Here is a 26,744-nt window from a genome sequence, read left to right as displayed (position 1 = left end):
GCCAGGACAGTTCTTTTTTTTCCCTTTAAATGCTATGCTTATACACTGAACTGAATTAGTGTTTCCCTCCATGTGCTTTTTTTCTCTGTAGCTTTTTATAACACTTGGTTACTCTGTATTGTGAAAATGTTGCATAAGGACATGTATCTTTTTTCTTTTTTTTCCTTTTGCCCTTCCATCACTAGAGCGACAACTAACCCACATCCATGTGCCTGAATATAATTATACTCAAAATTGTACCCAGGCTGTACCTCCTGGGGTGCTCTCTTGGAGGCTTCCAGGGAAGCATCTGCTAGAGAAGTGCTGAGCTGTGGGGCTTTCAGAGATGAGCTGGGGCATGCAGGGAGAAATATCTTTTTTTAGTATCAGCCAGTACACTTTGCCATCTCTAAACAACCCATTTATATTGATCTGTTAGATTCATATTCCTTGTCTTTTTATGCATTTGTACTTCATGCTGAAATTTGTTTGCTGCCCAAAACAAACTGTTTGGTTCGTTAGGACACAGCAAAGCCACTGCTCCTGTCTGCTCTTAATAAACTGTTAAAGAAAGCAGGAGAGTTGATCTTTGCTCTGAATTTGTTAGACGTATCATTCTTAAGCACAGATTCGAAAAGGGGTGTCGAAGCAGCTATACTGTGTTAAACTGTCAAGGCTTGAAAGATAAGCCTGCCCTGAGTTAATAAGTTAAAACTTTAACTGTCTTTCAGTTTGTACCTGTGAGACATCATGTCTGGCCTGTGTAGCTGACATATTCAAAATGTCAAAGCAGTACTTGGGCAGCCGCATCTCTGTGGCCAGACGTATTTTACAGACATCTGGGAAAGCTTCCTACTGGTATCTGCACACTGCTGCAGCTGGGCCTTGGCTGAGTTCAGGGGTCTGTGCTGAGCTGGTGGCAGCAAGTATTTTTTGTATGGTAAAAGACACCAAAGGTAGGGGTAGTAGCAGCTTCATTTGTAACTGGAATTTCAAGATTTAATAGACAGAAGATTCAGTCTGTGGCTTAAGTGTTCAGTAAGATGGTATGGATTTATTTTGGGTAATGGTTTTTATGGATGCATATGAGAGTTCTAGGCTATTTCTAGGCACTGACTATTATTGCAGGCTAAGGAATAGCAGGTTTTGATGCAGTTCAGGTTCTGTAAATGACTGTAGTCTTCTGTAAAGCTCCTGCAGACAAGAAAACAGATTTATCTTTGTGGAAAAGCAGGGAAGCAGCAGGTCTTGGATTTAACTGAAGTGCCCTTCAACTGCTGGATAAGCACGCGACTGTCCATTTGGCAGAAGACACGTATGCTGTGCTCAAGTCCTGGGCAGACCCTCAGCTTTCTGGCTTTGAAGGAACTACACTGATTTACTTTACTAGCCAAGGATTAGAGCAGTTTTTTACCAGAGTCACTGGCTATTAAAGACACTGCAGTTGTTTCTAGCAGTGAAATATCCAGAATTGGTGTGCAGAGGCATTGGGCACATCAGTTTTTTGACCAGAACGTTATGTTCTACCAGTTGATATGTACCTCAGCACAGAGAGGGTAATATTCACAAACTATATCAAGCTAGTCAAGGACTAAGCAGATGTGAACTCTTATGTCTCAAGCCCTGCTGACTTGTTTCAAGGTAAGAAAACATGAAAGTACTGCCCTTTCCTATAGCTGCCCAGTGGCTGAGTAGAAACAACCTGGCAGCTTTGGCCTCTTCACATTTCTAATACTGTTATCACAGGCTTAATATCCAAATGCTTTCTAATGTCCTTTCTTTCACATGGAAGAGCTGTCCTGGTATGGCAAAGGGTGGTAAGCCTTTGCCACACTCAAGTATTTGTTGATAAAGTTATTCACTACTGTGCTATTTTTAATCTCTGTAATTTGGGTTATCTTAACTCCCCTGTAATGAATCCAGACAGAACCTCCAATGCACTTGGAAATGGAGTGGGGAGGAAAGCTGTAAGCACTGAGGGTCTCAATCTCAGATTTTGCTATTTTGTCTTGAATTGTTGTATTGTAAATGGTATCTCTATAGAGTTATCTTCTCCATGGTTTTGCTGCATGTGCTACTTTCCCCTTTCAGTATGTGTCTTTCTATGGTTTGTTTCTTCCCACCTGTGCTGCAGCTTTACTTGATCAATATCCTCTTCTAAAGGATTATGGGTAGTTTCAATGTATTTGTATTCTTGTTCTTGTTTCTTCTGCCTGGTCCTCTCTCCTAGGTATGCTACAACTGAGAACAGTGAGAATAGCTCAAAGTGTGCAGAGTAAGAATCCAAATTAAGTGCCTGTATTGTGTAAGGGTGTTCACCAAGATAGTACTTTTATGGAGCCAACCATGAAATTCTGTGTCTTAAATTTTAGTGGATAGCCTGGCTTAAGCTGCCTTCCCACTCTTCGCAGTTTCTCGGCAAACTAGAATAGGAGATGATCTTGCTTAAACATATTTTCCCCCAATGGTTTGTTTTTAGTTAGGACCAGTTCTCCAATTTGGCCGCACAAACATTTCATTTGTCAAAATTAAGGGTTGGCAGAGGCCACGTGGGCTGATGTTGCCACTGAAGAACAGGTTCATTAAGCTGTGTATCAGTGACGCTATTAGCAGTGAGTGCACTAATTGCAGCTCAGTGGTTTGGAGCAGCCTCTCTGCACATTCCGGCATCCCGAGAGCTCGCAGGAGCTGCAGGACCACCTGGCATGTTTGGCTGGGGTTGCTCCACCTCCATTATGGCCACATGTTGTCACAGGCGCTAGTTGAGAGAGGAGCCCCTGGAAGGTGTCTGCATCTTCCTCATGCTGGCTTCGCTGCAGGAGTTCTCCCCTCTCCTGGGGCTTCAGTGTCTGTCAGTGCCACACACGTCACTGAGAGCAGAGCTGAGACCTGAGATTGGGTCTGTACCAGGTGTAGCGGGTGGTGGCTCTCAGGCAATTGAGAAGCAGCTGTTGTCCTGCCCCAATGCTGGCCAGCAATGGGGCTGTGCTGTTACTGGATGACACAAGTCCCTGCTGCTGGAGGAAGGGAGACAGCAAGTGGGGCTCAGCCTGGCCCTGCTGGTTGTCCCAGGGGGTTGCTTCATGCTAACTACATCTGTCAGTGTTTCTGCTCCTCAGAAGCTGTTTTCATAGCTTGCACGCTCCATCTCCCCTCTCTTCCCTTCTGTCTCTTCAAAGGATATGGTGTCTGCGGCTCTTAGTCGTATGAAAATTCGGGTACATGGCTTGCAGAGGAGACAGATTGGCTGCTGCTTTTCTGCACCGTTAGTTTGTGTAACGGGAAGTTGTACACAGTTCGGACTTGGCTTCTGCCACTGCTTGCCTAGAGCCTGCCACACTGGCTGAAATCCTGTCTTCTCTAAATGTTTGTTTCCAGGCCATTGCAGCTGTAGTAAGTAGTGGAAGGATTGGTATATTGATAACACAGTGATTTCTTCCTGAGAACCACTATTCATTCAAAGGGGGGGGGGGGGAGCGCGTGGGGGAAGGATGGTGCAAATGTGCTAATTTCCTGTCTTGGCAAGATCAGTCTTTCATTGAATAATTGTTATTAATGTGTAGTAGGAAACATTCTCTGTAGTTTTTTCCTTTCTTCTAGCTGCTTTTTGGAGGAGGAAAAAAGAAGTAAAATAATAGCTTTTACACCTGTGTACTCTAGAGCCTCCTGGATGTGTGTTAAGGTGTCCAGCAGAAATAGTAAAATTTTGATTAATGTGGCCTGTGATGATAAGCTGAGATTTTTATGGAATTGGTGTATTTTCTTGGAAGGATCCTTTGCAGAGAGCAGTTACACTGAGGCTCTGGATACATTAGTACTAGCAAGTCCTTCCCATCTTTTCATCTTTATGCAATGGTGGGCAGTGTGATTAAAAAGCAGATCTGCAAGAGCATTTTTGGGTTTTATTTTCTTGAGGTATAAATGACATCCTGTTGCACAAGCCCTGCTCCTTAGAAAGTGCTTAAGCGTGTTGGAAATGTTGCTGCTGTGACCCCTCTGCCTTGCAGTACAAGGACGTGAGCCGAGTGACTTTAGGATTGCTTGTACCCCTGGCCTGGCTGCTCCTGTCCAGGCTAGTAGTACTGGCACTGCCAGGAAGCCTCTCTTCTCCAGATAAGTCAGCGTGTGTGAGCTAGCTGGTGGTGTAGAGGCAGTTGTTAACGTGACTGATATCTAAGGGTTACAATTAAGGTTACTGAATACTTCCTGTAATAAGATGCTGGGTTTCACTTCAGGCACATGCCGCACCCCCTCTGTCTCTGTGTGTTGGTGCCCAGGGTGCTGCTCTGGGGTGCTTGTGCCACCACTGTCTTTGTGATGTGTGGGAGGTTACCTGACTTGCGTTCCCTCTTGCTAGTGGAAAGGTGGGCAGAAACGTGGGGAAAGGGCAGTCCAGGAGGTCCCTTCCAATCCTGGTTTTTATTTGTTTTGGTTTGGTTTTTGTTTCTGTGAATATACAAAGGTTTTGAGCCAAATTTGAGCGTAGGATAAAAACCACAGGCTGGCAGGCTAACAAACCCTTGGGTCATAAAATGAGTCAGCAGAAGAGGTAAAGCCACAGTGCCCTGGGATAGTTGTAGCCCTCAACTGCAATTTGTAAAAACAGCACTGCCCACACAGGGAGCTGCTGTTATGTGGTCCTGCCTTGCAGGCAACAGAGCTGTTGGAGAGGATGTGTGAAATGTCACTTTTAGGTGAATCTTTTGTGTCTTAATCTGAAACTGTGGTTTCATGGGAAGAAGTATCTGGTGGTGATGCTGGCATTTGTTACTGTTACTTGCCTCCTTACCCTGTCCCCCACTGCTGGTTCTTCCTTTGTATCCTCCCCCTCCTGGTTTTGCTGGCCATCCTTCTGCTGTGCCAGCACAGCTGTCCTTGCCTTGTGTCATGAGCTGGGTGAGGAACTGATTCAGCTGTAAAATGACACAAAACAAATAAATAAAATTTTAAAAAGACCCTTTCAAGCTGGTTCAGTTCCCCTGTGTGGGTCAGGGCCTGGCTGCACAAAATGTGGGTGAAAAACTGCTGCTGTGTGAGCACTGCAGTTCAGGGGTGAGGGCACCTGCAACTGGCACTGCTGGTAGGGAGCCACTGCCTGTACCAAGCCACACGCAGATCAGTGTTGCCTCCTGGGATTAAGTGACTAGAAACTGAGTTAGAATCAGCCCATCAAGTAAAAAAAAACCAAACCCAAAAAAAAGCTTTTCAAGTGGCTGCTGTGCTTGTCAAAGCTGAACAGAGCTGCATGGGAACCAAAAGTGCACAGTCCAGAAGTGATGTAAGGGGCAGCGAGCAGAAGGCATGTCTTCAGGATTGGGTCCAGTGCAGCCAATAGCACTTTGCTGAGCCTAAGCACTGGGCTTTCCTGCAATCAGTCTTGGACTGTCACCAAAAATATGTGTGATTAGATTGAGGTGTAGATTGAGTTACTGTATTCAAACCTGATGTCTTTTGAAATGGTGCTAGAAAAGCGTTTTTCGTGGCGTGGGAGAGATGCGTCTTGTGGTCAAGGCCTTGGACAGTGACTTAGGGCTTCTGTCATTTTTCCTGTGTGACTTTGTAATAGTTGGTTTATTCGTCTGTACCTCAGTTCCTCTCAGTCTTCCCATCCTTTAGTTCTGTTTTGGGAAGGTTGCAACCTCTGTGAAAACACCTGTATCTTTGGTGTATGTGAGAGAGATATTAACCCTTTATGAAAAGTATGGTAACTAAACCCCAGACTAGAATTGCTATACTCAGTGTCACCTTTCAATAGTAAACATCCTTATACTGATCAGTCTTTAAACATGATAAATATGTCATGCTGTTTATACAGCAACACCATGCCGTTTACACTCCAATTCTGCTACAGATTTCACTTGATCACAAGCACTGGATATTAATGATTCATAGCACTTGAAAAATGGCAGCCTGAAATTTCAGCTGGGATGATTGCTGATGTCCCCAGGGTTTAGTTGTAACAACTCTTGTGGTACTGTTGCAAGCTGCTGAAACCTGGTAGGCTTTAAGTGGAGCATATACAGACCAAGCAGAACTTTGCTCAGAATGGTGCTGGTTGTTCTGCTGTTTGTTCATTAGTGTTTCCTTCCGTAGACATGGACAAGTGAGAACTTTGCTGTCTGACTCAGACCTTTCATCAGCAGTTAATAATCAATGAGAGCAGGCAGGTTGGACAAAGCAGAGAGGTTGTAACTAAAAAAAAACAAACAACCCTAAACTAAAAAAAAAAGCACGCATACCGTCATCCCTCACATGAGGGCTATTCCTCTGCACATTACCATACATAACTGCATCAGGCTGCGCACAGGAGCTGGGGAAGAGCAGTGGGATTACCCAAATGGGATTTATTTGGCACTAATGATAAGTAGATAGTTTCAAGAACATGCCCCTTCCTGCAGTAAGAATGAAAGCCTTTCTTCTAAGTTGCTGACATTCAGCTCAAATTTTAAAACTATTTTTTGCACTTGAAAACTAAGTTTGACTATATGTTTGTGTCCTCCCTCCTTCTCCACCCTCCTCAGCTTCCTTATTGCCTCACTTAGAGAGAAGAATTGGGATGCATTTTCCATGGTTGCGTTTTGGGGACCTTCAGGTCAGCTCTGAGAGCTGTGTTTGGTGTGGTACCTGTAAGTGTGTCTGTGAGGCAGAGGCACTGAGTGAAAGTAGTAGCTTGTGTGCAAGGCAGAGGTGACATCCAGAAACAAACTGTCAAAGTCTCTTCATCTTTGTTTCACAGTCAGTGGATGCTGAGAGGCAGCATCGTTGTACCGTGTGAAATGCTGTTGGGAGAAAGGGGGGAAAAAAAAACCAAACCTGCACCATTTCTAGCAATTGTGCTGGTGCAAAAAGGGAGAGATGGGGATGGTTTGTTCCTACCTTTTCTCCGTAAAAGCCAAGCCTTGTTTTTTGTCTCGGGTAATTCAGAAGCAAACATCATGTCATGTACATGAATGATGTGAGTTCCCATTGATGGCAGGAAACAGGCCCCCCTGCAGTGCTAAAGTACAGGTTCCCTGCACAATGGCTAAAGTACAAGTTAATACAGGTAACCATAGCCAAAATGAGAAGGAGGAAAATAAACAGGAAAAACTGTAGCATCACAGTTTAATAAGCCCATGCTGATGCATCATGTTCCATGTGGTGAAATAATGCCATTCAAAACCTGTTTTATATTTACAATTTTCTTTAGTCAAGAAAGCTTTTGCAATTAATAATTACCCTAAGAAATCTGTTCTTCTCAGCAAGCATTGGACTTAATTGGTCTGGCTTTTTAATAGTCTGAAGCCTTATCTATTACAGGAATCCCCTGATCTTTCCAGGATGTTTTATACATACAGTAGCTGCTTCCTCTTGTAGAAATAATGTCTTTTGGAAGTGAACAGTACACACTGAAAAAGCTTTTGTCTACAATCAGATTGGCAGCAACTGAGAAAATCCAGATGATGTCCCAAAGGGAAGTCTGTGCAGCTGGGCCATTCTTTGTTACAGTAGTATTTTGCTCTTTCTATTTAAACACGTTTTGTATTCTATCTGCCACACACACCTGCCAGTATTGTGATCTTCCTGCTATGATATAAATGTGAGTGGGACAATGTAGGACAATGCTGTGACCAAACCAGCATCGCTTGAGTCCAGCTGCAAAATGGATGAGTTTATCCCTGCTAAGCCTATAGAGAAGAGCTGTGAGTGCTGACATAATTTGTTTTTAGAAATGTAAAGCCACCCAAGGACAAGATTCCTCTCACCTCTTCTCTCACCTTCAGGTGATTTCTGCCCCCCCAGCAGCTTAGCTGGTTACATGATATGTGGATTTCACTGAGGTTTCTCAGTCTCCTTCCAGTCTTGATATCATTCGGCCAGTTGTCAGACAGTATCTACTATGTGTGTGTAATAATGGTACTCCGGTGTTAGAACACATTGATGAAAGATTACATTTAGATTAGCAGTGTGACAGAAGTGATCATAGACTTTTTCACCTGGGCACGGTGTGCTGCCTGGCCCATGACTGACTTAAGCGTGGAGGGTTACGAGGCCAATTTCCTCCTTGACTTTTTTCCCCGGGTTAATACCTTGTTTCTTCATTAGTATATTTACAGTGAATATTAAAGCAAAAGCTGCTTTACAGGCATAATTAAAAGGAATACTTAGTTTCTTGGAGGAAAGCCTGATATTTTTTTTCATTCTGTTCTATGGTTTAGCCAAAGTGAGAATCATAATGACCTGAGTATCTGGGGGTATCAAAACTTAAAAGTAGTCTCAGGAGCCTGATAATCTGACAGACAAGAATTTACTCCACTAAACTAAAGCGGTCTAATTTCAACAGATGTGATGGATTAAAGGGAAAGTATCATTGACCTGGGTCTACTCTGTTAGGCTTTCCAATTAAACAGAATGTTGTAGAAAGTGAGACCTTGCAGAATAATACCTGGACCAGCAGGACTGAGGTTTTAAATGTCCCTTATACTTTAAAAGATGTTCCTTTAAATATTTTGCTTGAGCGCTAATCCCCGAACACTAATGACGGAGTCTCCAGTAGGGATGTCATCTCTTTCTAACCTCTCAATTAACTGGCTAAATAGGCCATTTTTGTGCTTTTGTGTTTAGAAGCTCTTTAATGACATTTGAATCCTCTGGCCAAGCCAAGTTAAAAGTTCTGATTTTGACACCAAGGAAGATGCTGGGCCGTAGAAAATGCACGGTGTGCTTGCACAAATAACGTGCAGAGCTGGAGAGACACATCGTCAGTATGAAATTTTAATGGAAAACAAAACAACCACGGCGTAACTGCAGCTGTTGGGAGGAAAGATTTTGCCAAGGATGTGGGCAACCTGATCATCATCAAGTCCTGATCAACCTTCTGAAAAGGTTCTAATGCCTTGAAATTACAGGAGCACCAGTCAATTGTAATCTAAGGATTAAGTCAAAGATGTAAGGCCCTGCGTGTGGCCTTGGGTTGTCATGTAGCTAATCTGTCTCTGATATACACCAGTTACTGCAACTTCCTTTACTCATCCATATATTGTAGAGATCCTGTAATTCCTGTGCAATGGTAGGATGCCTGGACATGGAGGATCTCTTTTAAAAAAAAAATCTTGTCATCTTTGTTCAGGCCGGTGTGTTTGTTCCAAACAGTGCTACTTTGGACCAATAATGGCTCAAAACACCTTCTTTTCCACTATTCCAGAGTAATGGCTGTTTCTGTCTGCTCTTTTTGTAGATTGAACCTCCTAGTCCCTACACCAGCTTGGAGACTCAGGTTAGTACTGCCCCGCGCATTCTTTCCCCCTGCCTTCTTTCTTACAAGACATCCTCTGAAAGAGAGGGCCGATCTGCTGTTGCCCACTGTATTTATGATATTTAATTGCGCTGATGGCTCTGGAGAAGGTGCAGCTGCAACAGCAGTACCAGTAGCTCCCAACATGACTGTATGGGCAAGAGGAGAACCAGACTCTTTACAGGGAACAGTAGGTGCAGGTGCTGAGGAAGGGGCCTGTTCAGTTGGACAACAGCAGAAGTGTCTTGTATTTGTTAGAAGACAGGATGCAGTCCTCAAGGCAGTGCAAGCATCCATTCATGGGATTCTACTCAGCTTTTGTTATGATCCCTGCTGGTAGTGTGTTATTCTAAAATACTGTTACACTGCTGATTTCCTCTTTAGACATTACAATGAATGATAACGAATCCTTGGAGATGCCTGGCATCAGAAGGTCAAAGTGACAGAAGGGATTTTATAAAGTCACTGATGCTTTGATTTGTGTTTTCTAACAAGGCAGCATCATTGATTTCCATTCTCAGTGATCTTTGGGAGACAGCAAAGGCAATAGTCCTTGCATACTGAAGATGAGTGTTTATTCAGAACACACGTGTCCCTTAGTGACTGCATAAATATTTCTGCCTTTGTCTTCTGCTGGCCGTTCTCTGGGGAAAGCTTTTGACTGTTGTTATTTGTTTCAACAAACCTACTACATCTTTTTTATGGACCTCACTTTGGAGCCAAGCCTTTGTGAGTTGAAACTGGCAAGGAAGGATCACACAAAGATTGTTATACACAGTGGCATTATGAAGTGGTATCAAAGCACAGAGTACATAATAAAGTACTAATCCATACATGATGTAGAACTAGAAATACACAGTAATAATGAAGACTTGTTCTATTACTGACTTAAAATAGTGTAAGAACATCAGTTTGTGTCAGTGAGGGTACTAGGGGAGAATGCACGTGTGAGTATGAGCAAGAGAATTTCACACTTGGAGGAGAAGGAAGTGAAAGGGACATCATCAGCTCCAGTTGGTACAGCTGCCAGCTGCAGCAGATTACTGGCTGAGGTGATGCCTTCAGCCGCAGCATACCACTTCCTTGTCCTGCTCTGCCAGTCTGCATCTTCCCTGACCTGCATGCCATTCACTCTTCTCGCCCCATTATGTCCTGTTGTGGTTTAGTCCTAGTCAGCAGCTAAGTCCCACCCAGCCTCTCCCTCACATCCCTCTGGTGAGATGGGGGAGAGAATCAGAAGAGTAAAAGTGAGAAAACTTGTGGGTTGAGGTAAAAACACTTTAACAGGTAAAGCAAAAGCTGCATGTGCAAACGAAGCAAAACAAGGAATTCATTCACCAGTACCTATGGGCAGGCAGGCGTTCAGCCATCTCCAGGAGAGCAGGGCTCCATCATGCCTAACAGTTACTTGGGAAGACAAATGCCATCACTCCGAATGTCCCCCCTTCCTTCTTCTTCCCCCAGCTTTATATGCTGAGCATGATGCCATATGGAGTGGGATATCCCTTGGGTCAGCTGGGGTCAGCTGTCCCAGTTGTGTCCCCTTCCAGCTTCTTGTGTACCCGGCAGAGCAAGGGAAGCTGAAAAAGTCCTTGACTAGTGTAAGTGCTACTTAGCAACAACTAAAACACCTCCACATTATCAACACTGTTTTTAGCAGAAATCCAAAACATAGCCCCATACTAGCTACTATGAAGAAAATTAACTCTATCATAGCCGAAACCAGGACACCTCCTTGCTCAGACTGTCAGCAGGAGTGACAGGTGACTCCAAAAGTTGTTGTGCTTACAAGAGGCCTTAATATCTTTGGGATCAGGGAGGGCATAAACACATTGTTTAATGAATAATTAAGGTAGAAATTAAGTGTATGCTTATATGTGTTGATATTTCTTTCAGTGTTATTCAAAGCCACCTCCACTTCTGAATCCATTTTCTGTAGAAAGCTGCTTTCTTCTAACCTTGACATAGAAGATAATAGCCAAAAGCAACTCAGTATGGGCAATGCACTTACATCCCAAAGTGTTCTAGACTGCTGGGGGCTGCTCAGGTGTATGAGATGAGACCAGGCAGGTATCCTGGGATATGGGGAGGGACGGGACTGTCTGTCTCTGAGAGGTGGAAGTAAATCTGGGTATCACAGTTGAAGGTCAGGGCATGACTTTGGTTTCTAGGGGTATGTTTCTGTTTAGGTGAAGTGGTCAAAAGCGTCTGCATTGGCAGTGGAAGTTGTTGATTTATATCCAGGGTAAGAGGTTAGCAATTTGAGACTGAGCCACAGTCTTAGCTGCAAGTGTCTGTTTCCTTTGCTGGGAAAAAGCACTGTGAGAAAAATAACACCAGTAGCTTTAATGTTTTGCCGACTCAAACAGGATTTTAACTTAATATGGTTAGTAAAGAATCCCCAAATTTTCAGAAGTTTCCCTGCATGCTTTATTTTCTTCCTTTTTCTTTGGAGTGGAGAGTACTGCTGCATTCATTTGAGACGTGTTGAGTAGACTGGTGAACACCTTCTCTGCTTTGGTGGTTTCCTGCACAGTCTTGGGATGAATCAGCTCATTTGAGAGTTTCTCTCCACTGCCCTCTGATTTCCTGTCTCAGCTCTGGTTTGGTTGGTATTTTGAATGTTGACATTTCAAACCCGTGCTGCGTGTTAAAAGGGGACCATATTGTGGAGGCTTCTCATGAATTTTACGTATCATTTCCCCTCCTTTCCCTAGTCTTACAATCAGCTGTACAACTGTTGAAAATTTTACAGGTATGGCTGCAAGTGATCTAAAGAGAGAATGGGTACTCTTCCAACCAGCTCAGCTTCAGCAGGGAATCTCTCTGAATTCCCCTATAAAGGTATATTTCGGGTTGTATGTAAGTGAACAGAGGGAAAGCATTTACTTGAGAGCTAAGCAAGTGTTTTCAGCTTATATTTTTTCCAGGGAAAAGATGGTTCTGCAAACAAAATAATTTTTGCACAATTCCCTCATGTTCTTCTGTTTTTCAGAGGCATATCAAAATACTTTGTTCAAATTAGACTGCCAAATCACACTACTCATGCTAATCAAATATAGCAGTATATCAGGGATTGGTCTGATTTATTTCTGCCTATCTGTGCTGGGACAGTTTGTCAAAAGATGATACAGTCAGGTAGTTCTGTTCATCCTGTTCTTTTTTTTTTTTAAGTGGGATGATATAGCTCACAAACAACAGTCCTTTGGCTTTTCTGATGCCAAATGGTGTGCAACAAGTGTGAATCATGTAATGTATAAATTTGGTGCAGCAGACTAACAACTATTTAATCAGCTGTGTTTGAGGGAGTAGGATGTGGCAAATTTATTTGTACTGTGTTGCAAAATGATACTCATCTAGGGTGAAACACAGAAACTTTGTCTTTACTGTATTGGAAAAAATATTTTGAAAACAAACCTCCCATTTCCTATTTCTAAATCCCACTGTGTGCTAATGCCAAAACGAGATACCCCTGAGCATCCTTGAGGTGTTTGATAAGGTCATGTTGTCAGGTTCTTTTGGAGGGTTCAGGCATGTTTGCACTATCATGCAAGGAGAAGCTGAGTGTAATTTGGAGAGAATGAAGAAAATGGAGAGAATCTCAGGAGCTGAGATGGTTGCACATAACATCTGAAACAGCTGTGACTCTGTTTGTAACTACTTTTCTCATTATTTCAGAAGCTATCTCCGTCAGTGAGGTTGTGGTTATTTGCATTTTGCGCTTCCCATCCTTCATTTCACAAAAGTACCAGGAGCCAAATGTAATGGTTTCAGCAGCGGTTAGCCCAGAGATAAATTTTGGCCCTTTTCTTCATTCCTTCAGAGCAATGGAGTTTGTTATCGTGTTTGGGTTAGAGAGGTCATTATCGGTCTTCTTCCAAAGCTGTAGCTTTGTGACTGCTAAAAGTTGTGTGATCAGATGCTAGGGAGCCCTCTAAGGCTTATTGATATAGGACCATGGAGTATTGCAGCTGGTGGAGGGAATGGGGCTCTGCATAGCAGGTAATGGGACTGAGTAGTCAGTGCAGCAGTTACAGTCCTTAGCTCTTTTTTCACCTGTGAGAGGTAACCCTTACCAGGTGTTTTCTCTTCACCAGTGCTATCTGCAGCATGAGTGCGCTGCAGTGCTTGCCCTGAAAGCCACAGTCTGAGGAGTGCTGGGCTAAGCTTGCAGCAGGCAGATGTGCACCCTCATGTCTGTGTGGTAAGCGGTTGGTTTTCCACCACTTGGAGGTCAGTAGCATCTCTTCTAAGCTTATGGCAATAATAATTAAAAAAGTTACAATTCTTCTTCCCAGAATATAGCATACTAGTTTTTCCTGTGTTGTTAGAAGTCAAAATATGAACTGATTTTTGCTGTGCAGGTTCCAGAAGATGCTCTCACCAGGGTAGCTTGTGCGAGAACAGCTGGTAGCTTGCAGCCTCCCTTTAAATGATGGGTGCAGTTCCCAGGTCCTGCTGAAGTGTGAAACTTGGAGATAGTTGAAATAACATGCACACTCAGAATCCAAATGCGAGATGTGCCTATAATACATATGCCACTCCAGGAGGATTTCAGCTGGAAAGTTTCCTTAGCCAAGGGGGGATGCCAGTCCAGAGAGGATTGCATTGGCAAAGAGCCAGTGTGAAAGATGCTTTGAAGGCCTCTTCCCATGGAACACAAGTGCTCTGCCATGCTGGTGAAGTAAATATTGATGCTTGAGTACGGTCAGCAGTGTGCTTGTCATAATACAGTAAAACCAGACTGCTTTTTCATACCCTTCTGTAATTGGGGTGTACCCTGCCTGCAGCATAGTGGCTCAGTACCTCCTACCCATGTCAGCCTCTTGTCTCTGAGCACAGCTCAGATTCTGATCACTCCCAGACAAAATTTGGATTTTAACAGTACTGCCTTTAAAGAAACGAGGGAAGAAGACTGCTTATTATTGTCCTCTCTACCATTTAATTTAATATTTTTTTTAAAAGCTGGTTCTTTTTAGAATGAAAATGTCCTGCCCCGGAGAGCATCATGTAAGGAATAAAAATTGTCATATTAAAAGGTATTTATTATCCTGTAATTCCCTTCTCTGAAATTGATTTCTGACTTAATTCAGTAAATGACTTGGAACTGAAGGTTCGCGGTGTGCCACTCTGTTGTGGGTGTTGCACTTCACGATTAAGTGGCCACTTTGAACAGCAAAAGCGTACTCTTGGTTTGTTTCTTGCGAGCGCTTGGCAGGATGCCTTTGTCATCAGGTACGAGTCAAATAACTTTATTGCCTATAGGACTCTCTAAATAATTGTGTACTCAGTTGTTTGACCTTTAATTATTTCTTCCATTCAACCCAGAATTTTAAAACCATAACCCTCAGCTGTGGGTGCCAAGAGGGACTTAGGTCTGTGATCTGCCCTCATAGCTTGCAGGCAAGAGAGGGGCTATCAGGAGGCACGCTGCTGCCTGGAAATCTCATGCACCTTTTGCCCAGTTCTTGTTTGGGAACGATGGGGTGCTGTCAGCCCTGTTTGGATCCAGAGCACAAGTATGGCAGCAGCAGCAGCTGTACAAGTTGGCTAATTGTGCGTCTTAAAACAGAGATGATTGCAGGTAAGTGAGCGTTTTGCCCTTTGTGCATGGCCTTGGTCAGGATCTGCCTCGCTGGGGGCTGCACAGCTGATTTCACCTGAGTTGCATGTGATCAGCATTTCCCAGTAAGGTTAGATAAGAATTGCAGACTTAAAGGTACTACATCCACTACTAAAAACAAGACTAGAAACACTCCCTGCGTTATTTGTTAGTGTGTCATATGGAAAAGAATCATTAAATAATTAGGGAACTGGTTTTCAAAATAATATGACTAAAAATAACACTCTGAATCTTTTGTGTCTCTGGTTTCAGGTGTATTTGGGATTACTTTCTGAGTCTTTTGGTTATCTCACAAGTTAGAAACTTGGGGATTTTTCCAGTTGTAGTCTGTATTCATGAAAAAATCATCAATCCAGGAATTTTGGAGCCTGTGGAAAAAGCGCATCTTGCAGTTTTTGTGACAAGATGATTGTGACTGGTACCACCAAAAATATGGAGTCTTTCATAAAATCATGTTGTGAAGATAAAGTAAACTCCCAGGGTACTTGCTTTTCAAAATGCAGATAAACAGTTGCGGGACGAGGAGGTACACACACCGTTTCATAAGGTGCTGAAGTGAGTAAAGAGCTGAAATGCCTATGGGATATATGGCCACTGGAGAAAATTCCGCCGTTTGTTGTCGTGGCTGTACTCACTAATTGAGGATTTTGCATTCTGCTGTCAAAGTGAGGAGGAAACAGCATGTTTTACTTCCCACTGGAAAACATGAAAATGCAAGTAGAATTCATGGGTTTACCTCTGAAATCCTTGTAGTGCAGTCCCCATAGAAACACCCAATGCAATCAAATTGCTGAGCTGATATTGTCGAATAATCAGATATGCTGATTTTGGCAAAGATAAGCCCAGAAACACAGCGTCTAGAAACGTCTCCACTGTTAAATCACACAAGAAAGAGAATTTAGGTCGTTTGAGGAGAATGCTTCTTTCAAATATATCTACTGAGTGGGTCCTTTTTGGATATAGGTGGGAAATACTCTGCAGCTTTAACTGAATATTATTTGCATTGAAGATACCTAGGTTCAGTCTTGTGCAGCATTTTGGGAAGTTTTAACTTTTGTTACACGTGAAGTTTTATGTGATTTGGTCATGGGAGAGGGAGAAAGAAATGAAGAGCATATGACTTTGAGCTCGCATCTCCAGCCCTTGTTTTCTGCACTATTTCCATGGACAAACTGAGAAGTCAGGCACTGAAGGCCAGTGGAGACCTTTGCAACAATCAGTTGCATGAAGAAGGTACACGCAATGTGTCACTTAGATTCCTTCCTACCAATGCTGTGAAACTTGAATCTGATATGGAACTACTTAAAAAAAAAAAAAGGAGAGAAAAAGCTTATATAAAGCTTTCTAACTTATGGAGAAAAAAAGTGCCTAGCCATTGGCTCACAGTGGCTTGGGTGCTGTGCAATAAGTAATTCCTTTCTCCTGTTCTTTGGAGGACATTTGATATTTTCAGTACATTTTCAGTCCACTTGGTGCTTGCAAAAGCTGTCCAATGGACAGCGCTGAGAATGAAATCTCTTCTTGGAGAGGTACAGCTTGGGGAAACTTCCCAGTCCCAGCACATGTAGAAGGGAACTTCTGTGGTGGACAGGATGGTATTTTTGACTCTTCTCTGAACTCTGCATCCAGAGCTCGCTAAGCATCCTTGCTCTCATTTAATCGAACTATAGCTTGTAATCTCTGCATTTCAGCAGTGGGTTGTTTCTTTTTTTGTTGCCAGAGTATTTGTGACCTGTCCAGTGGGTTGTCTGTCCCTTTTAGTACTCATTTGAGAAAATATTCTTGTCCTTTCTAGAAATGGGAAAGTTTCTAATTGTCCGTAAGTCCATTCATGCATGATGCAGCTTCGGGAACATGAGGTGCTCTTACGCAGTTATCTTTAATTATGAATATTTTTAACAGTACACCTACCAAAGCCTTATGCTTCCAAGCTAAGATCTTAAAAAGATATTAGAATTGTGATATTTCCCAGCAGAGGCTGATTTTTCAGTACCCTTTTAATTTGCACACCATTCAAAATGCTTACCAGCAATAGTTAATGCCTGTGAAGTGTTTAGCCTCAGTTGGAAAATTTAGTTCTGTGCTTGCCTCTTGTTATTGTAGAGGGCAAATTGGCAGAAAGGAAGATACATATATTATGTTAATTAAGTTATGTTATGTAATTGTGACCCTGTTTCTGCTGTACAGTAAAGCTATTGTATGCTGTCGTGCTCTGCACTTCAAATGACATCACAGTACAGGAAAATTCTTGATTATTCCAGAATAATGCTATCTGGGCTAAAGGATAAATTATTATTATTTGATAGCATGAGGTCTGGTGGATTGCTTAATGCAGAACTGTTCTGATAGCAAATAGGAATTGTGCCAACAAACTGAAATATTCTGAGACTAATTGGATCCTTGGGTATCTGTTGGTATTCTTTAAGTGAAATATATCTAGAAGTTGTTCTGATAAATATATCTAGAAGTAAATAAGTACTTCATATCTTACAGATTGCAAATACAATATATATTTGTGGAAGTTGCAATATTACAGTGAGGGGCTGTTAAGAGTTTTACAGTTGTTTCCTTTTTCCTGTGCATCCCTTTGTGTCAGAACAGCAAGATAGGAGGAATTCACACAGTATTTTCCAGTTAAATGTTAGGTAGATGCCCATTCAACACCTCCTAGACTAATATTTGAAAGCATGCTTAATTACACGCACCCACGCAAGTGCAGATGACTTCAGGGAGACTTCTTGAAGTCCCACTGTGTATCACGCCTTCATTTCTTACCTAAAACCAAATTTCCATTGTAGTAGTTTAAAAAATATATATTCTTTTTCTCTGGATCCCCTTTACATACAGAGAACTGGATGTTCTGGTGAATGATTCACTTTGCCTCTCCTGACCGTTGGTTTATCCTCGCTGAGGAGGTGACTTATTGTATTAATGTGAGCAGTGAGTAAAATGTAGGTCAACTTACCAGCCTGGAGAGTCGCCAGTGTGACTGGTGTGTAGTTGTGGAAGGTCGTGCAGCAGGTAGAATGAAAAGCTACATGCAAGTGACCATTGTCTGATGTTACCGCTTGTGCGGTGTTCTCGGTGAACATCTCGGGATGCATTTTGCTTTGGGATTGGTTTGAAATGATACTGCAGTGTGGGATCTGTTTCTGTTTTGCTTCATTTTCTGTAACAGCTACAGGTAGATGCAACTGAAAAGGCTTTTGTGATGCTGCTGCTTCCCGGCCCGCCCCCTGCAATTTTCTCTTGCTATGGTTACGCTGGGATTAGACCTCAATGGCATAAGTAGCTCTTCTGTAGCAATGCGGTTTAAAGTGATAATTCCATTTTTTGGGTGGTGAAGCATAACACAGCAAATAAAAATGCACAAATAATTTCTTAAAAACAGTCAGATGATAATTGGATAAATATAGATATGCACAGCTGTGTTTTGAATGCAGTGTTTTCCAGATTTAGTTACAATAATTTTGTAGCCAGGGCAACTTTGAAGTGGCAACATCTACTTTCATGTAGCACACTGGGAATTTTTTCTTTTTTTTTTTATTGCCCAGTACTTCAAGTACTGGAGACCACAGTACAAGGAGAACCTACTTCTAAAACTGTTGTTCTCAATTTACAGAAGTAGGACGAACTATGCAGAAAGTTCTTTTGCTCGCTTGCCTAGGCCACTTCACAGATTGCATATGCACTCCTTCACGTTAACCTTCCTCCTATGAGTGCCTTGTTTTACAGCCTTGTTGATGTACCTTTGCAGTCTCTGTAGTTCTGCCTCATTGTCAGAGTTCACTGGTATTGCTAGAAGAGGAATTAACTGTGCCATAGAGTATAAAAGTATATTAGTAGCTGGTAAACCCAATGGAGATATGGAGCTAACATCTGTATTACATACTCCTGTGTTTTGTGTTCTGACTGGGAAAATGACTGCAACTGGTTAGATTGCAGTGCTGAACCCAAAGCAAGATTTAAAAGAAAAAGATGCGACTGTTTTATTGTCTTGACTTATAACAATGTTTGTTGTTGCAGTCATGTCCAGTCACATAGGCAGCCCTGGACTCCGCTATCAGGTATGTTTCGACTGCACCCAGCCACAGCAACCTATGTGTTAGAAAACCTTATCTGAAGAGTATGAGCATTTGGAGGCTGCATCCAGTAATCAGCAGAGCATCTGAATTTGAGGCATGCCTTTCAAAGCTAAAGCCAGACCCTGTATTATTGCCTAAGCTCCACGTATTGTGTGTGTGTAGAGAGCTGACAGCCTCAGAACAGGATTAGCAAAATCTGTCATGCAGTGAAAATACCGAGGATGTGAGGTTTCTGAATCTTGCACCACTGCAGCCCTTGGGCAGAGCCATAATGTGCTCTCTCTGGCTGTTTGGCATTCACAGCCCATCACCCTGAAGTGTTGCTAATGTCCATTCTCAGAGGAAAATAAAACCAAAGACAACACCTTGCCAAGGCTGCTTCTTTCTGTGAAAGGTGTGGGATTCTCCTGCACAGGGAGTGCTTGCCCAAGAGGCACCCTCTGCTTAGGCTGGGAGGGCGCCACCCCTTTGTGCTGGCATCCCTGGCCATGCTGCCCTGTGACCCCCAAGCAAAGCAGTGGGACTTTGGAGAGTGCAAGCTGTGCTGTCCCTCATGGGAAGGGTGAGTTCCTCTCCTTGTTGCAGGACTGTTTCCCTATTTCATATGTGCTGCTAAACTGGAGAAAAAAATCTGCCATTCTAAGGTGCAAATCAAGATGAAATTAGCAGTTGGGGAGCCTGTGGTACAAGCTTCTGTTAGGTAGCAAGTGCCAGGTGCTGACATTCATAATGGGTTAATAATTTGTATGCATTATAGCAAAGCCAAGCTTGAAGAGGAACTTGCAAGAAGGGTCATGCTACAAGCAGGTTTGATAAACTCCTGGCTCTGCTTGGAGAGTAAGCTTTAAAATAATTGTAGCCCTGAAACAGTTTTCTTCTTGCTGTTTGCGTATAATATATTTATTATGCATATTATTCCATGACTTCACAGGAACCAGAAACAATTTTTATTATTATTTCTTTCTTCCTGTGTCTTCTGGCATTTAATTGTACTTTCTCCTGTGTAGTAAGTGTTAGCTAATGTTTGTAATTGCTTATAATATGACTGTCTTCTAATATTTGAGTTTACATACAACAAACAAAATATTTTTTATAAAAGCTGATAATAAAATTGTTATATTAGAAGAGCCAGCACTTAGTGCCTGTAAAATGACACTGAGTTAATTATTTGCAAATTATGTAGATGCTAATTTGGTTGTGGCCTTCAACAGCGTTTGGTTTCTTAGAAAGCAGGAAGCATGCAATGTTTGACAGCTGCTTCCAGAGCACCTTTCTGGCTGCTCAGCTTTGAACTTTTGTTGGCACTTTTATCACGATGCCTGGTAGCTGGACAAAGTGTCTTAAAAAGGTCAAAAAGTTAGTCTTGACTAATAGTTTGGAAAAAAATAAAAGGGAAAAAAAACAAAAGGCAATTTAAATAACAAATCAATGAAGCTTTATCGGTAAGTGCCAGGTCAGGCTCATGGTAACCTTTCTCAAGGCCTGCTGCCTATTCCTTTGCCTGTGAAAACACAGAAACGTAGCATAAATGGAATAAATGGAAGTTATTGCCTCTTTATTTTAGACATCAAACTGATGACTGAGTACTTTTCTCAGTGTTTTTTTCTCCAGTGAAGTAACACTATAGTCTTTATAGTTCAGCCTCTCAAAACTCACACAGAGACATAAAACTGTTGATGTTTTTTTTATTTTTAAATTTTGATGTGGAGCCTAAGTTAAAACGGACCCATGTCTCTGCTCCAGATTTCTTGTGTCTGACCCCTGTTCAGGAGTCCCTTTCTGCCAAGCATAAGGTGTGGCTGGCAGTGTTTTACTCTCCCAGTCACATAGCAGTTTGGTAGCCCAGGCCAGAAAGTGCTGGTGATGTGCAAGTGCTGTTACTGTGAGTGATTTGGTATAACTTGGCTGTTCATAAGGAAATTATTTAGTTCAGCAAGGTGGGGTTTATTTAAAAGGTACCTGATAGATTACAGGTTGTGCCACACAGGAGGAGCTGCTCTGGTTGTAGCTGGGGAGTTCTGTGGGTTTTGGATGGGTGGACGTTTGCTGGGCAGAGCTCCTCTGGACTTCCTGTGGGAGGGCTGTGAATTCCAGTGTGGCTCCGACTCACCTGAGGCAAACTAACGGGCTTGGAAAATACAAAAGTTTCAGAGAAACAAAAACCTCAAGTGAAACTCTTGTTTGGGGTCATACTCTGCAGTAGTGACCATGCGGAGCTCTTCTACAGCAGATGTGTATGAGTAGCCTATATATTTGACTAAGCAGCTGGCCCTTGTCTTCATGGAAAGGAGAGGTTTCTGATGTGTAGCTGTTTCTTGTGACTCCAGAAGGTGGAAGTCCAGATTGGGGCTGTTGCCTGTAGGTCGCTTCCAGTGACAGCAGAACGCTGAGTAACTTCTGTGGAGTTAGTGGAGCCTTTGTGGTGCCTGTGAGTCCAGGGGTGTGCAGACCCTGTTCATATTACAGATATTTATAGATTGTGTCTGGATATGTAGTACATATTAAAAATATTTTTATATAAATTTCCCACTGTTTTGTCTTGTACTACCATTAATATTTTTGATAAATACTTGTTCCAGCTTGGAAGCAACAATTTTTCCCTGTACATCATACACCATGATACACACACTGCTTTGGAAGCTGCAGTGAAAGAAGTTAGTGAAGACCTGTTTTGTTTTATTTTGACAAAAAGTGCCAGTATCATGAGTGATCCATGGGTCTATGCCACTTTTTACCATTACCTGCAAATTCACTCTGAAGGCCATGCTGTTAAAATATGAGAGCATTATTTCTTATTACATTCACTCCAGAGTAATTTGGGAGGCTTTGGCATAGTGCCTAGTTTACACTAAGCTTGCCAGCAGAGGAAGTTAATCAAGAATTGTTGGTCCAAGGTGAATTCTTGCTCTGTTTTATCTTGAATGACTTTCCACTGAAGACAGTCCTACATCCTGAGCTAATCTGTTCAACTCCAGGATTAGGTCGTTTATTTTCAAAACCATGATTTCCTTGAAGATGCTCCTGAAACAGCCAGCTGAGCCTGTCTACTCCCTCAATCCCAGCTGTGTTGCTGGGTGTAACCACAAACTACAACAGCAAATATTGGCATCATTCAGTAAATGTCATCCATTTGCTGTGCTGAAGTTGTTCCATGTGAGGGAGTGTGAGTCTGAGGCTCCCCAGTGGGAGAGCGGGCATTGCAAAGAGTCAGTCAAGGACTTGGGGTGACCCAGCTGGCAGGTTTCATTTTTTATTGGGATCATCAAACCCCCTCTCCCCACCAAGATCTTTGCTGGTCATGAAAATAGTGTTAGCAAGCTGTGGAAGGTCATCCTGGGAAATTCAAGCTGTAGAGGGTCAACAGGGCTTGCCACTTGCCTGAGAGGGAGGTTTGCTGTCTGGCAGAGATGCTCTTTTCCCAGCAGAATGTTTATTATTTCTTTAAGTGTCTGTGTCCCTCTTCAGTCCTTCCTGCCCTCCCTTGTCACTTCCTGATGTAACTGTTGTGGCTCTGGCAGCATATGCATTTTCTCCTAGGTTTCACGTACTTAATTAGGTTTTAACTTTTATGCTTTCCATTATCTGAATGTTTTTCTAACTGACATTTCTTTGCTTAATATCTGTCTTCCTTCTCTGGCAGTTTATTTTGTTCCATATAGGTAAACGTGCTGGCTGGAGTAGAACACTTTCTTGATGTCCTTATTTCCATTATTGTCTGCCTTTGCATATATCTGAATAACCAAGTATTTTGACATCTGAAAAATACAGTGGGGGCTAAATTTTGTCGTGCTATTTGCTGGGAAAATGCAGTATTTTTCTATTCATATTCAAAATTATAGGACTTAGGCTGAAATTAGACTTGTAGCTCATCTTTCTAGTTATGAAACTGTTATTTTCACTAGGTATTTTGAAATCTTGATTAACTATATGTTTCTACAAGGGAAAATAATTTACAGAGCTGGGTAATAGCCCCTACTCAGTAGAACACAAGCAGACTTGCAAGTTAGGCAGTTGCATCAATGTGAATGCTCATGTGTTCATTCAAAGCAATGTGAATGCTTCGAATTGAAGGTGTTGTTTAAGTGTTTCCCTAATTCTGGCCCTTGATGCAAAAACATTTGCTTATAATTTCAGTGAATTGGCTTTTGCTGTCTTAATAGGCTTTTTAATTATTTATTGGCAGTAATGCTGAAAGGGAGTGAATTTCAGAGATGCATGCACTTTAAGTCAACACATGCGAGCAACTGCATTTAAAATGAGTGCTTCAGCATTCAATAGGGAAGAAGGATCCATTAGGTGGGTCACAATCACAGGACTGCTAATGCTGTGCAAACACGTGCAGAGAAATTCCTAAAAATGCTGAAGGGTGTTTGCCAGAGTGCTTAAAGGCATCCAGCTCTTGTTACCTTTGAATGAGAGACCCGCAGAGCTGAGTAGGAAAAACTTTTCTCAGCAGTTACAAGTTTTAGAGATTTGAAGTGGTTTTGCACTTCACTTCAAAACAAAACCAGATCTTTTGATATTTTCATAAAAAGAGAGCAGAAGATACTCCTTAAGCACAGTGCCGCGTTATGCATGTGTGTACCAGAGGAGTCCTAGAGGTTCAGGCGTTCTCCCTGCTGACGTGCTGCAGAGCAGGAGGCTGCGTGAATAGTGGCAGTCACCAGGAAATACAGATTTTGGATAAGTCTTTTCTATACCAGCCTTTAGAGCATAGTGGAAATGCATCCTAGTAATGGACAGAAGTAACATGTGTGCTGCAACCTTCTGGTCTTAAGCATCCATATCCTCCCTCACCCCTTGAAATTCTTTGGGATAAAAGGAAAGGTTAGAGCAGGAATTTTATTTTCTCAGACTCCCAGTTGTCATGTTTTTGCCATAAACCTCAACCATGCAATAGAAAACATTGAATGTCTGCCCAAAGGACCAGTCTGCCTCAGCCAGAGAAATACCAATAGTGCATATTTCACTGAGGGTCAGAGCCCTGGCTCAGAGGCTGGGCAGTAGGACAGAAGTGGTAGGTGGTACCTCTGTAAATGCAAGTGCCAGGCAGTGTGACCAATAGCCAGAGGCAAAGTCTTACATTAAAGGTTTAATTAAAGAGTCTCAGGGAGTATGCATCATCTGAGCATTATAACGCTCAGCAGGAACTTTGAGTCAAAGCCAAAGGATAATAAGAATTAAACCACATTTTAACCATGTACATTTCAAGGATTTATATTCTTTGCTGGAGCTGAATAACACATTATTGTAGTGCCATAACTGGTGTTATATATGACCTTATAAAATGTTGTGATCCTTTCAAGCATTTATTATTACGTAAAAACTGAAGTAGTTTTTCCACTTTCATAGTTTTTCCAAGTTTAAAATTGGTTTTGGAACATAGCCTGGAAAGAACAATTACGCTAACATCATTATTAGGGAAAATTTACATAGCTTCTACACAGGTATATAAAGATGTAATGGTACTGCATGTAGAAGGATAGCTGTGAAGTGCTTTTCTTTTCTTTGCCAAATTTCATTTAAGCATGAGATATCATCTCAGCCATTGAGACCAAACCTGTCAATTCAGAGCAGAATATGAAAGCGGCTTCTTTGAACTTGTTATGTGTTACCAGAGACTAACAAAAGTGATAGGAAACAACAAATAGCTTAAAATAAAGAATATTTTGTGTCCATGTAATAAAGCATGTGTGTATCTAAAAAAGAAAGTGGACAAAAAGGACTCATCATAGTCATTGTCAATCACCATTTGATCATTTGGAGGAAAAATGGAGTCACAAAGTGCTTGCAGTATCTTCTTCAAGATCACACCATGAGTCACTAGCCAGGTCACTAAGTTTGTTAGGCTTTTTGGTTTCGTCTCCTGTTACTGGTATTTGACAGCCACTTCTCCTTGCAGCCCTTCATAAGGGCGATGTCTGCTTCTTTTACTGATTGCTGCTGTTGATTTCTAGGGAGTGCAGGGTGCTAAAATAATTTTTTAATTTTGTCCTGGGTAAATGTGGTTAAAGAAATGGAGCTAAATGCAAATAATGGTTCTAGCTCTGGCAATGAAGAGAATAAAAGGTGAGAGTTCATAGGGACTGTGGGCGAACTAGATGGTGAACCATCAGTCGAGTGTCTGAGGTCTCTAGAGTTTAGAGTCTGAAAATCCTCTGTGAACTTGAAAACTTCACCAAATTCATATTAAGCTGAGGTAGGGCTGTGACTTGACGCTTGGATAATAGAGAGCTGTGCTGGCACGTGACATAGCTGGACTGTCCTGGGCTTGTCTCCTGGTGGCAGAGGGTAAAGGGGGGTTCACAGAAGATGCTCCCCACCTGTCACTCTGGTGATACTTTCATAACAAAAGCCCATACAATGTTTGTAACACTTATGTGCCCAGGCTGGTTATGTCTTGAGCACCTGAGCATTTCTTCCCAGGTATGACTGTGCTAAGCAGGCTTTTTCTCCAAGGACCTTTATTATAACTTTACTTTTCTTCTAACTGACTTTGAGCCAGCCTTCCAAACTGTTCCAATGACGTGTCTAAAGCAAGACTGCTATGTAATCTGTAAGACCATAGGTAGGTAGAAGGCCCCTTCCTTTGGTCTCTCTAATGATTTTTCCTAGCAGATTTTCTGCCCTGTAGCCCAAACTTTCAAATATTTACCAAAAACTTGGAAAGGTCTTGGAAAACTTTGCCTTTATTATATGCCTTCCTCTGGATCATCTGGCAACAGCACTCTGCTCCTTAAGCACTTTCCCTTAACGTAAGTATTGCTGGTTCCAAGTACAGTCTCCCTGCTTTTTATTATTTGTTGTTGTTTATTTTTAGCCTTATACGTTAAGAAGTATATTTAATAGTTTTGCTTCAGAAGGAATGTGGTGCTCTTTTTGGTTTACAGTCTTGGCGTAGCTATGTTATACCAATATGAATTTTGTATGAGGTATGCCCAGTTAGTGGGATCAGTGAAAATGAGTCAATATTGATGTTTCTCCACCAAGCTACATAAATACAAAATTTCTTGGTATTAGTTTCCAAAATTTTAACAGGATCCCCTTGTTACTTAACAAAGCATTAAGTACTTGTCCAGAGAGCACCGTAACAACCTTCAGGCAGATTTCTAAACACCAAAACAAGTTTAAGGCAAGTAATTTGGTATTTCTGCATCACCCTTCATGTCTTAGAGTATTTTTGTTTTCTTACTCTTCTTGCGTGACTCAGAAGTTTATAGGTAAATGCTAGCCAAAACCAAACATTATTATTTTTATAATCATCATTATAAAGTAGAACTGTGTAAGTCTGTCTGGGTAACTGCATTTGTACCGTAGCTGATGCTGTGGTCTGAGCATGAGAAAGGGGTGCACTGGTTGCTGTTCTGTAGCTGGTGTTTTATAGTGGACGGAGTACCAGATAATCTTGGACAAGGCTTGATTCTACTTACAGTTTTGCCCTAACTGGGCAGCTGGAAATTTGTCTTGAACTTCTAGCTGTCATAAAGTACCTGCTATTTGTGCCAACTCTTCAGCCCTCCAGACTCTTGATGAAAGTGGTTTGAGCCCTGTCTTGCTCTTCAGTAACAACCTGAGGTGTCATTGGGTGCAATTCTGTGTTTTCTACAAGGGACTTCCAAATTTTTATGCCAGCGTTTAAAGCTGAGCTCAGTTGCTTTTAGTGTTTTCATGACATCTTGAACAGCAATGCCTTTGGAAGGGATGTTAATGGTTTGAGTGGCTCATCAGGCCCTCCAGTAACTACTGTCCCATGCTCTACGTAAAAGATGGTAAGCTGTGAAGA

General features: G+C 42.1%; 1 protein-coding gene across 5 annotated transcripts in view; it reads left to right on the top strand.

Moving 5' to 3' along the window:
* Positions 1-26,744, top strand: part of XYLT1 (xylosyltransferase 1) — a 202,502-nt gene that overhangs the window by 46,083 nt on the left and 129,675 nt on the right. For 2 of the 5 annotated variants that reach the window (XM_075105158.1, XM_075105157.1), the window contains exon 2: positions 9,197-9,235. The exons of 2 other annotated variants lie outside the window; for them this stretch is intronic. In XM_075105158.1, coding sequence (XP_074961259.1) covers positions 9,197-9,235 — 39 coding nt within the window. Of the gene's footprint in view, positions 1-890; positions 936-9,196; positions 9,236-26,744 lie in introns of those variants that run through there. One more of the 5 variants, XM_075105161.1, reaches the window with a different exon arrangement.

The sequence above is a fragment of the Phalacrocorax aristotelis genome, chromosome 10 (assembly GCF_949628215.1).
Source record: "Phalacrocorax aristotelis chromosome 10, bGulAri2.1, whole genome shotgun sequence".
Classification (NCBI taxonomy): Eukaryota; Metazoa; Chordata; class Aves; order Suliformes; family Phalacrocoracidae; genus Phalacrocorax; species Phalacrocorax aristotelis.
The sequence above is the reverse complement of the archived record's forward strand: the minus strand, read 5'-3'. Positions and strand labels throughout refer to the sequence as shown.